This window comes from Spermophilus citellus (assembly GCF_964194105.1).
Source record: "Spermophilus citellus genome assembly, chromosome: 11".
Lineage (NCBI taxonomy): Eukaryota > Metazoa > Chordata > Mammalia > Rodentia > Sciuridae > Spermophilus > Spermophilus citellus.
The window spans coordinates 117,835,598-117,848,003 of record NC_138192.1 but is presented as its reverse complement, the minus strand read 5'-3'; the positions used below and the strand labels follow the sequence as shown (position 1 = coordinate 117,848,003).

Genomic DNA, 12,406 nt, shown 5'->3' with positions numbered 1-12,406 from the left:
GCCTAAGCTTCCCAAGTAGCTGGGATTATAGCTATGTACCATTGTGCTTAATTTAGCACACAATTTTAATTACTTTATATCTCAGGTGTATATTTTTATCAGAAAGAATTAGTTCTGTCTTTTACACTCTGTTTCTTCCATTTCTTCAATATTATGTAATAATAATAATGCTAAATCTTTTTATTAAACTAAGTATTTTGGATTTTGTTCATCAGCCATGAAACCTTCTCAGGGCTCTGGTAGTTTTGGAGCCATTCTGGGAAGCAGGACCTCGCAGAAAGAAACCAACAGGCAGCTTTCTTATTCAGACAATCAGGTATGTTCATTTGAATCTTTCTAGCTTATTTAAAAAGATGATAGTTATATACAGATATACTAAGAGGTTGGAAGAAGTGGAATTTAGATTATAATGGCTAACATTTCTGGCATTGTCACAGGATGTTTTCCCCAGAGCTGAAATTCATCATTTTGGCCACCTTGATTTCTTCCAATTGACAATCTAAGGTTTAAGTACAATTTTTAAAAGCATAGTTTTGGGGGGCTGGGGTTGTAGCTCAGTATTGTGTCCATCTACAACTTAAAAATAAATAAATAAAAAGCTTGACTTTGGAATTAGGTATGGGATCAAGACTTGATGTGTCACTTATTAGTTAGGGGTCATTGGAAGTTTTTAAAGTATCCTGAGCTTCAGCATCTACTTGTAAAATTGCAACAACAGTAATATTTCAAGGATTGCTGTGATATAATTTATGTAAAATTATTTAATTCATTGTATACTATACCGCATACTAACAACCTTAGAAATGTTTGCTACTATTTCTGTGATGCACTTTAGGTCTGTTCTACATTAGGGACTTTGCCTGTATACTGTATGAAATAATTCTGTTTTGTTGAGAACTTCTGTTTATTTTTTAAATAGTTTTTCTTTTATACATATTATTCTGCCAGCAATGAGATGTGCTGTGTACCAGTAAATCATACTAATGCAACTTGGCAGTACTTATGTCTCTTTTGTGTTGTAAAGGTAAGCCAGGCATAAAGTCAGAAACTTTAAACCTCTTTTATATGTTAATTTAGGAGTCCTATTGGCTTGGCAGAAAAGTGATTACTAGTCCTCTTCTGGACTAAGCAATAAATAAGAAAAAAGTTTTGTTAGAATTGTCATAAATGAGATTTTGGGGGGACTTTTTATTGAGGTATAATTGTCATGTAGCAAATTGTACATATTTAAAGTATAATTTGATATGTTTTAACTTAGGTATTAAACCTTAAAATCACTGCCATAATTAATGCAATGAGCAGAACCATAATCCCAGTAAGTTTCTTCATCCCTCTTTGTAATCCTCCTTCCCCCCCTTCTCTCTGGTCCCTGTTTGGAAACAACCACTGTTTTGCTTTCTGTCACTATAGATAAGGTTGTATTTGATGTAGTTTTCTGTAGGTGGAATCAGTTTGTATTTTGGGAGGACTTTTGGGAGGAGAGTCTGTATTTTTCCCCACTGAGCATAATTATTTTTAGATTCTTACATTTTAAAAATTTTTTTTAGTTGTCAATGGACCTTTATTTTTATTTATTTCTTTGTGGTGCTGAGAATCGAACCCAGAGCCTCACACATGCTAGGCGCTCTACCACTGAGGCACAACCCCAACCCCAGATTCATAGATTTTTAAGTAGGGATTTAAATGTTTGTAATATTTCTTAAATGTGTTTAAGTATTAATGTACATAGCAGATATATTTATACTTCCACAAAAATTCCATTAGTGGGATTTTTTAAAAACATTTTTTTAGTTGTAGATGGACACAAGAACTTTATTTTTATGTGGTGCTGAGAATTGAACCCAGTGCTTCACATATTCTAGGCAAGCACTCTACTACTGAAGCATAACTCCAGCCCCTATTAGTGGGATTTTAAAATCAATTTTGTGGGTTGTAATTACAAAGGAAGTTGAATAGAAGATTTTATTTATGTTAAGAATAAATATTGGTGGCTGGGGTTGTGCCTCAGTGGTAGAGCACTTGCCTAGTATGTGTGAGGCACTGGGTTCAATCCTTAGCACTGCATAAAAATAAATAAATAAATATTGATTTCTGAAAAGTTTATTTTGGTTTTATTTTTATGTATAATAGAATTTGATGTAAAATATTTCTTTGAGACAGTGGAGGATATTTTCAAAGAGATGCAGGGGTATACAGATTTATGCTACCATATGAGAGAAAAATGAAGTATTGATTCTGTTTGCCTGGAGAAACTAGGGAAGAATATAAGGGTGTGAGAGTAGCAAGTGGAAGAACTGGGGATGTGGGGATGAGGATAGTGAGACTTCTCAGTCTGTGGCTTTTAGTATTACTTTTTGAATTTTTTTTTTCCTTTTGTGCTGGGGGATCAAATCCAGGACCTGGTGCATGCTAAGCAAAGGAGCTACATCCTCAGCCCTGAACTTTGAAAATTTATCACCCTCTGAAAATAAATTTTAACCTTTTAGCCCATTTATCCAGGTGACCTTAGAGGTTTATTTTCTATCTTAAGATTGTAATTATATAAGAAGATTATAATTGGACATGTCTTCCATAGAGAAATACATAACTTACTTAAGTGGCAGAATGTTTACTTAAAGCACTATTTCCCAGCTAATGTGTTTACATTACTGTACTCTCTCTGAATGTTCTTGCTTTGTCTGCAAGGTAGATTCTTTGATTCATCTTCTGTCAGTGGACTCTTTCTCATCTTCCTTCTCATCATTATATATGTTTTATTCCTCCAAACTCAAACCTCCTTAAGAGGCACATGACAGTGTGTTAGCACACAGAATTTGGTGTTCAAGTTGTGGCAACCATATGTCATTGTTGCTTTTTTTTTTTTTTTTTTTTTTTTTTTTTTTTAATAGTGGTGCTAGGGACCAAATCCAGGGCCTCTTGATGCTAAACTTGGGCTCTACCACTGAACTACACTTCTAGCTCCTGTCACTCCATCTTTACTTATCATAATCATGATTGTATATTTTTCTCCAAAGATTAATATTCATGCTGACCACTAGAACTATGTCTTTGTGTATCTTTTTTTTTTTTAATTAATACTTCAGAGTGTGGATCTTGCCTCCTTCAGGTATGCTGTGGAATTTTTAAGTTTACAAGAATATTATAGGAAAACAAGTATCAATCTCAGTTTCTCAAACATGAATATGCATTAGAATCACCTGGAATGCTTTTAAAAATGTATATGTCTTAGGGACTGGAGGTATAGCTAAATGGTAGAGCACTTTCCTAGCAGGTGCAGGGGCCTAGGTTTGATCCCCAGTAGTGAAGTGTGTGTGTGTGTGTGTGTGTGTGTGTGTGTGTGTGTGTGTGTGTGTTGTGTATACATACATACTTATATATATTGATGAATATATATAATTTATATATTGATGAATGAGTTTCATCCCAGACCAATTAGGCTAGACTCTACTAAGATAGGTCTGCAGTTATATTTTTTTAAAGCTCCCATCAAGAATCATAGGTCTTAAAAATATTGCAATTAATTTGAAGATTAACTGGCTCAAACTTCATTCATACAGGCCTCTTCAAAAAGAGGAAGTTTGGAAAATAAAGATGATGTTCCATTTCGAAAAGTTCTTGGTACTCCTGGTAGAGGATCGATTAAGACAGTAGCAGGAAATGGAATAATCCGGACAATTCCTTCTTTGACATCAACATCAACACCTCTTAGATCAGGGTTATTAGAAAACCGGTAGGAAAAATTTTCCCTACTTAATCATTTGATTATCTGCTTATAAATATCTTTCAGGCCTTTTAGAAATTTGAGAAAAAAATTTTTTTAAAGTATACACTACATTTTTGTAGATAATTATAGGTATTTGTCTTATGTAGTTTATGTCAGTGAAATGTATGTATTAAGCTTGCAGATATACAGTATATTCATTTAAATATGGTATAGAGAATTAGTAGTCATGTTTTCTGTCCTTAAATATATTGGTGTATAATTTTTAATGGTATGAGATATTACCTTTTAAAAATAATCTTTTTTTCTTCATTCTCTATAGCACTGAAAAGAGGAAAAGAATGTTATCTGGATCAGAGCTGAATGAAGATTACCCTAAGGAAAATGATTCATCATCGTAAGTTGCTTTAAGAACCATTTTAATACTAGTTGAGGGTTTTTTCTTTTTTTTTTTTTCCTTATCCACTGAGGCACATCTCCAGCCATTTTTTGTATTTTATTTAGAGACAGATTCTTGCTGAGTTGCTTAGGGCCTTCCTAAGTTGCTGAAGCTGGCGCTGGCTTTGAACTCATGATCCTCCTGCCTCAGCCTCCTGAGCCACTGGGATTACAAGCCTGTGCCACCACTCCTGGCCCAGATGAGTGTTTCTTATAACAACTAGGATAAGATTAGAGGAATGTTCAGTTTGTGGGACATTCCATAGATTGAAGAGCAGGATTTAAAGTGTTTTGGTGACAATGGGTTGTAGGTTCAATGGAGGGAATTCATCCATTGCTGTTGCCTTTGTTTCATTGTACTTGTTCTTTCCTGCCTAAAATTTGGAATACTCACAGGAAGACTATAGCCAAAGAACTCCAAATAATGTTTCTTGCTATTTGAGTCTGAACCTATTCTTCCTTCCTTCTATTATTATTATTATAATTATTTTACCTTACTTGCATAAGTAGTTAGCCTGGGGTTAAAAGATTGTGAGCCCTTCGTAGGTTGTAGGCAAGGAGCATTCATCTTTCAGGGATATTTTCTGGGTTGGACAAAAGGGAATAGATCTGCAGCAGGGATGTCACCAACTCATAGTCTTCTTTCTTAACACATGAGGGATTTTTTTTTTCCTTCAAGATGAGAATACTTAGTACATAGTCAGTACTTAATATCTCAATACTTTAATAAAAATCAGTTACTATTTAACTCATTTCAGATCAAGGGGTTACAAGAAAGGAGCTATAAAAAAGTCAAAGAAACTTCGAATAATAATTGGTTCTGATGTTGTAATAGATATGAAAGTCTGGGTAGGTGATAGAACGGGAACCTGAAACTATAGTCACCTGATCTGAGCCTCTGGTCATCATGTGCTTTTCAGGCCATTGTTGATTGCAATTATGTGGGAACCATACTACCAGCTCATTGCAATTATGTGGGAACCATACTACCAGCAAGCATGAGAGCACCAAGTGGTACCCTAGTGAATTTCCTTTATTCTGAACAGATTACTCTCTGTCCTTATTATGTAGCAGCAACCTTTCCTCTTAATAATCAGTCATTTACCTCTACTGTTGAACCCCAACGCAGAGAAAAGACCACCGAGTCCAATTTTTTTTTTTCCAATTTTAAATCAAATTAAAGCAATCTTGTATTTGTGTACACAAAGAGAGTTGATTAGCGTCTGTCTCTCCTAACGTGGGCTAGAGACCAGCCCCCCACCTCTCTAGGAACAAGGTTTTATAGCACATAAAGTTGCAAAGGGGAGTATCTTGAGAACTTACAGCTAATAGGATTTTGATGAGCATAATAATACAAAGGCAGATAGTAGGTTAATGATCTATGTGGTATTTCAAGGTAGGGAGTAAATTTAGATCCCAACATCAGAATTTATGAGGTTTCAGAGAGAGTTGTTATCTTGTCAGGGGGAGCCAGGATTTATGAGGCACCATAAGGTTTTAGAGAGGGTTTTTATCTGGTCAGGGAAAGCCAGGCATGGGTGAGTTCAAGGCACGGGCAGGAATTCCAAACAAGTTTAGAAATTTCAGTATTTTGTAGTAAAACAGAAATTAACTTTTCATGACTTTGTGATGAAATGGCTCCCAATATTAAGATGGAATTAGGCTGCGTTCCTCACTACTAGGGTGGTAACCTCTTTCCTTGTCTGTTGCTCTGCCAGGATGAGGGGCCCAAAATGACTAGGTAACAGCTATAACTTTAGTTTTAATTATTTTCTTACTGTGCCTCCTGGTAAAATATCTGAAAGTCAGAGCCTATAGCAATTAAATCAGGGGGTGGGGGACTAGGAAACAAATTCACCAAGTGAATTTTGAAAATAATGGTGAGTGGGACTACTCCTACTTCTAACCCTTGGTTCAGAGATCCAGATATTCTCTATAAATGTAATGATTTGTTGATTTAAGGTGTAGATTGAACATCCCTAGTCCAAAAATCTGAAGTCCAAAATTCCAAAATCTGAAACTCTTTGAGTCTAACATGACACCTCAAATGGAAAAACCCACATCTGACCTCCTCACAGTACTTTAAACACAGGTTGCACTAAAAATAATTTATAAAATTACCTTTAGGCTAATGTGTATGAGTTATATATGAAACAAAATAATTTTGTGTTTAAATTTGCGTCCTATCCCCAAGCTATTATATGTATGCAAGTATTTCAAAACATTAAACAGTTCTGGTCCCAAGCATTTTGGATAAAGGATATTCAACTCAATCTATATTTATCTTGAAGGGCATCACATTCCTAATAAGATCATTTCTAAGCTGCACTTTTAAAAGCTATTATAGTATGCCACCTAAAACTGTCTCAGATTTGACTTAGATTTCAAATTATGTATGTATTTACATTTAAAATATATATGCATATATATGAATACTTATAGAAAAAAATTAAGCTATTGCAATACATACCAGGCTAGCAGCTTTGGGACAATAACAAGTGTGATAAGATGAGTTGATTCTGTGGTCATCTGCCCTTATCTAATCTTTTTTCCTTCAGAGTAGACTCCTTGTGAAGGGAAACCTATTCTGTAGCTTTTATCTGGGCCATCATGGCTGTTTTATTCATGGGCCCTTTATGGAAGTATTGGAATGAGTTAGGTCAGAGATTAGCTGACTTCACTTAATAAGTCAGCCTGCTGCTTGATACTGTCTCTTTATTGGAGTTCTCTGGTAAAACAGATCTTTACCTTTATACATACTTTCATAAACCTGTCCATATACTTCCAAAAATAATTTCTGGATCTTCCTTGCCTTTGACCATCTATCTAAACTCCTTGCCACCACCCAGGAATCCATGTCCCACTTTTTTCTCACATGAAGTGGATAAGGAGATGCATTTCTCAGAACTCTGCCCAGTAAAGGATTAACCCTTACCATTGTCTTTCAGAGAAGTAATTTAATGGGGCTATAATTCGTTTTTATTTTGGAACAGTGTCTTGAGATGATCCATCCATATTTATTTCTTTCCTTTCAGCTCATCTTGGGAATGTCCTAGGCCTGTTCTTGTTTTCAGTTCCTGATTACTTGGGCATAATCCAAATAGACCTGCTTCCTTTTTTTGATGGATCGATGCTGTGCTTCTCTGATCTTATGACTTCATGGATATGGTAGCACCCAGATCATGAGACTTACCTCTGGGTACATAGTCCTTTGATGACCAATAGGCAAATGCTTAGACTCTTCCAGGGCATAGTAATTTGCCAAGAGTAGTATGCCACACTGAGCACAGTGGCGTACACCTGTAATCCCAGTGACTCAGGTAGCTGAGGCAGGAGGATCACAAATTCAAGACTAGCCTGGGCAACTTAGCAACACTCTATCTCAAAATAAAATTTTGAAGGAGCTAAGTACATAGTTCAGTGGTAGAACCTTCCCGGGTTCTGTTCTCAGCATACCATACAACACACACACACACACACAAAAAAAAATTATGTCATATTTTATAGATGATGTGTTAACTTTCTGCTGCAGACAGCATAGTTTTGCTCTAGAATTAAGGTTCCAGGCTGCACCTCTTCTGTGGATAAGTGACTCTGCACAATGTCTTTGTCCTGAAGTTGGTATTTGGCTCCACAGAGCCTGTAACCTTCTCTCTTGAGCATATCAATACTCCTAGTAACAACTAACCAGTACCATAGTCTTGATGGTTATTATTTATTCCATATCACTTCTAACAGTTCTCTACTACTATATAATAAACCGCTTCATAATATAGTAGCTTAAAATAGTAACTATTATTGCTTATTAATTTATGTTCACCTTAGTTCTGCTTACTTGGGCATGGCTTGGCCTCTAGTGCTTGGATTTTCTGACTTTCCCATGCATCTATAGTCATTAGGTGGATTGGTTAGGGTTTGACTGGTGCAGTCAAACTTCATATGGTTGGCTGTTGGCTGGCTATTGGTTTTGGTGTTTGGGCCATGTATCTTTTGCCATCTAGCAAGCTGGCATGGAGTTACTCATATAACAGTGATGGGGTTCCAGGAGGGGAGAAATTTACAAGACACCTTTAGACTTAGGATCTGAACTCACACATTGTTACCTCTATCACATTCTTTGTGGAAAGGAAATCAAGCTAACCCCATTAAAGGATGAAAGATTAGACTGTACTTCTAGATGAGAGGCATGGATACAGAGGGGAATAAAACAACTTTATCGAGGTACAGTTTACACATCTTAAAATTCACCTGTTTTACATATACAATTCAATGATTTTTAGTAAATGTATTCACTTATATTCTATCACTGTAATCTGGTTTTAGAACATTTCTGTTACCCCAGTACAGTCTGTTTTACAATCATTCTGCCAAATTTTTAAATGTTGTGGAGATTGCATTAGCCATGTCCACTTTTATTTATCCTGTTCCGATTGAGCACAAATGAAATTCTTAGGAATTATAATACTATTGATACCATAAGTATTACTACCAACAGTGGAATTTCTGTTGCCATTGTCAAATAAGTGCCCCAATTCCAGAGCGTTATCCTTAAAGTATGCTTCCTAGGCCCACTTCTTGTACCAACTGTTGTAGATCAGATTCCCCAAAATTACTTTGAAATGGAGGTTAGTATACCAGTGAGTTATTAAGGAAATATTCACAGGGAAAAACAGGAAGGGAGCAAGAAAACCAAGGTAGTGAAGGGCAAGAAATGAAGCATGGTTGTGGTCTTGGACCAAAATCACAGAGGTTAGACTTCATCTTGGTCCTAGAGAAAGTATCTCATACCTTGAGGGCAAGCCTAGTTACTGGCTCTGAAACATTGATCTAGGATGATATGAGGGTGTAGAAGAGAGATCATAAAAATGGGGCCAGAGGGGTTTTGAGTGGAGCACTTAACATTGTTAGCCATTGACTTAATTCATGATGATTTCCCTAAGTTAGCACTTTTATCCAAAGCATGAACTTTTCATTTGAATGGACACTGTCTACTTATGAGTTGAGGTATCTGGGAATAATGGAGGGGGAAATGGGCTTGTTTGAGAAGGTTTAACTTTATATTTATTAACTTAAAATACTTTGATTATTATAAGATGAACTGATAATGACATTTAGTAAATAGTATTATAGATCATACACAATGAAAAAACATTTTGGGTTTTTTTTTTTGGGGGGGGGGAGTGGTACCAAGAATTGAATTCAGGGGCACTCAGCCACTGAGCCACATCCCCAGCCCTGTTTTGAATTTTATTTAGAGACAGGGTCTCACTGAGTTGCTTAGTGCCTTGCTTTTGCTGAGGCTGGCTTTGAACTTGTGGTCCTTTTGCCTCAGCCTCCCAAGCCACTGGGATTACAGGCATGTGTGCTACCACACCTGGCAAACATTTTGGTTTTTGTTTAACTCTTTATACATTAAGCTAGCTCTTGGTAATAAAAGGTTATTTTCATAATTCTTAGCTAATTCACTGAGCACTTGAAGATTTAACAACCTCATTGCCTAACTTTTAGGCATGTCAATGACTTGGGCACTTGAAATGTAAATTTTTTAATGACAACTGTTAAAATTATTAATATCTTTATATATGTATATTACATTGATTTAAAATTATTAACTATAGGAACAACAAGGCTATGACAGATCCCTCCAGAAAGTATTTAATGAGTAGTAGAGAAAAGCAACTGAGTTTGAAACAGACAGAAGAAAATCGGACATCAGGTAAGTTTAGGTCTTCTATATAAGATTTATTTGATACTGTATTAGATTAGAAATAAATACTTAAACTGGGACATATGTCTACATTATTCAGGAATAATGTGCAATTCATTAGTAGTTATTAGGCTCTAATTCATACCCAGTATTTAGCCAAAGAATGTGTGTGTGTTTGTGTATGTGCGTATTTTTAATTTTATTTCTTTATTTTTTGCAGTGCTGGGGATTGAACCCAGGGCCTCACACATACTAAGCAAGTGTTCTACCACTGAGCCACATTCCCACCCTACTAAGATATTTTTATAGTGTTAGAAATATAAGGAAACTTGTATTTTATTTATATATATGTATGTGTGTGTATATATATATATATATATATATATATATATATATATATATATATGATCCAGGCTTTACCTTCTTTCTCTTTTTGACTGTCTAAAATTAAGCTCTTTTGTTGTCACAGCTACTAGGACCATAGATTGAATCAGAGAAGTTAAATTGGTTGAAATAAAAATTAATTAATGTTTCTACTTATAAGATAATCTTATTTAGAAGGCATTGAAAGTGTTGTCTAGGGGCTGGGGATGTGGCTCAAGCGGTAGCGCGCTCGCCTGGCATGCGTGTGACCCAGGTTCGATCCTTAGCACCACATACCAACAAAGATGTTGTGTCCGCCGAGAACTAAAAAATAAATATTAAAAATTCTCTCTCTCTCTCTCTCTCTCTCTCTCTCTCTCTCTCTCTCTCCTCTCTCACTCTCTCTAAAAAAAAAAAAAATTTATAAAAAAAAAAAAAGAAAGTGTTGTCTAAAGCCGTTGTTTAAAATTGCCTTATAATGCTTTTATAAAAACTGAAAGGATGTTTATGAGTTTTTGTCAGATGTTTCCCACATTGACCTATGTGTCTGATTATATGAAATTCTTAGAGACTCAGATATCTGGTAGTGATTGGAATATCATTTCAGCTTATGAATTTGAATGGTTGATTTAAATGTTAAATTTTTCCTTTGTTTGTTTGTTTTATAGGGCTTTTGCCTTTGCAGTCATCATCATTTTATGGTAGCAGAGTTGGGTCTAAGGACTACTCTTCTGGTGCCTCTAACCTAGACAGGTATGCATTAATTGTGTGCCTTATGGAAAATTTGAAGAGCTTTCTTTTTCAGAATTTTGAATGGTGGAATGGGCTATGCATTATGTTTCTAAGTGAATTACCTAATTTAAGCATATCAAAATTAAATGAGAATTTTGAGAGTTCAGTTAGAAATTACTTTAGAACTGTGTGTGTATGATATCTCTCGCTCTACTCTCTTGCTCTGTCTCCCTCTTTCTTTCTTTCTTTCTTTTTCTTTTTTTTTTTTTTTTTTGTGGTACTGGGGATTTAACACAGGGGCACTCTACCGCTGAGCTACTCTCCAGTCCCAGCCCTTTTTATTTTTATTTTTCATTTTGAGATAGGGTCTTGCTAAATTAGTGGCTCCAAGTTTCCTTAAATTTGTGATCTTCCTGTCTCAGCTTCCCAAGTTGCTGAAATTATAGGGATATGCCACTATGCTCAGCTCTAACTTGATCTCTTTTTAAAAATTTTTTCAACAAGTGAATAATCTTAGATCTCAGAAAACTTACACTGAGGCCACAGGTTGTGATTGGTGATATTATCAGATTCTAGACCACTGTATTTTCCATCCTCCCAAGTAATGAGCCTAATAAGATTTCCCCTGAGGCCTTTTTAATGATGCTTTTGTTTCCGGTGTATTTGTTAAGCTGCTTTCTAAAAATTAAGGTTTTTTTTTAACAAAAATTTCACGAGTATCTTTTATTGGAAAAAGCTAGTCCAAAATTTAATTGTTGATTCTATATATTTTTTTAGGTTTATTGGATACATATAAGACAACTGCTAAGCACTTGTTGAGAAGGCATGATTGTAGAATGTGGTACAGAGGGGTGATGGTTTAAAATGTAAAAAGTGAAGGTATATAGTATATATGCATGTATAATATATGTGGTGTGTAATGTATATGCTGTATGATGACCTGTCATATTTTGTCTTTTTATTGGAGGTTAATTCAAAGTGATAAAGACATCTTATTTGTATAAAATGACTAAGATGAAGTAAACAACTAGATACTATATATTTATGTATATTCAACCTTGTGTGGTACCTCTCAAGTGCTTTATGACTACAGTGGTAACTAAGTTATTTATACTTAAAATCTTGACTTATTTTGTCTCATTAGAAGAATTTTAAAGCAATTGATTTTTTAAAAAATGCCTAAATTTGGTTTGCAAATGGTTTATTAAATACACAAATTTATTAAAATAGAAGAATGAGCATTCGTTCCAGATAGGAACATTTGGGAGAAAAATCATGGTAGTGCAAAGCTACCCTCAAATATCATGTGAAAATTTCCAGATTGGTGTGAAAACCAATAATGAGCAAAAACTAAAGTCATAAGGCACAGGGAAGACACAAAATGAAGTCAAGTATTGAGAACTGGGCTTCAAAACCAGAATGAGTTGGGAATTGTGACTCCACTT

General features: G+C 35.2%; 1 protein-coding gene across 5 annotated transcripts in view; it reads left to right on the top strand.

Annotated features, from left to right (window-relative positions):
* The window catches only part of USP37 (ubiquitin specific peptidase 37), an 81,479-nt gene that overhangs the window by 18,627 nt on the left and 50,446 nt on the right, over window positions 1-12,406 (top strand). For all 5 annotated transcript variants that reach the window (XM_081260706.1, XM_081260704.1, XM_081260705.1 and 2 more), the window contains 5 exons: window positions 216-316; window positions 3,558-3,730; window positions 4,044-4,118; window positions 9,778-9,875; window positions 10,898-10,982. In XM_081260706.1, coding sequence (XP_081116832.1) covers window positions 216-316; window positions 3,558-3,730; window positions 4,044-4,118; window positions 9,778-9,875; window positions 10,898-10,982 — 532 coding nt within the window. The remainder of the gene's footprint in view (window positions 1-215; window positions 317-3,557; window positions 3,731-4,043; window positions 4,119-9,777; window positions 9,876-10,897; window positions 10,983-12,406) is intronic.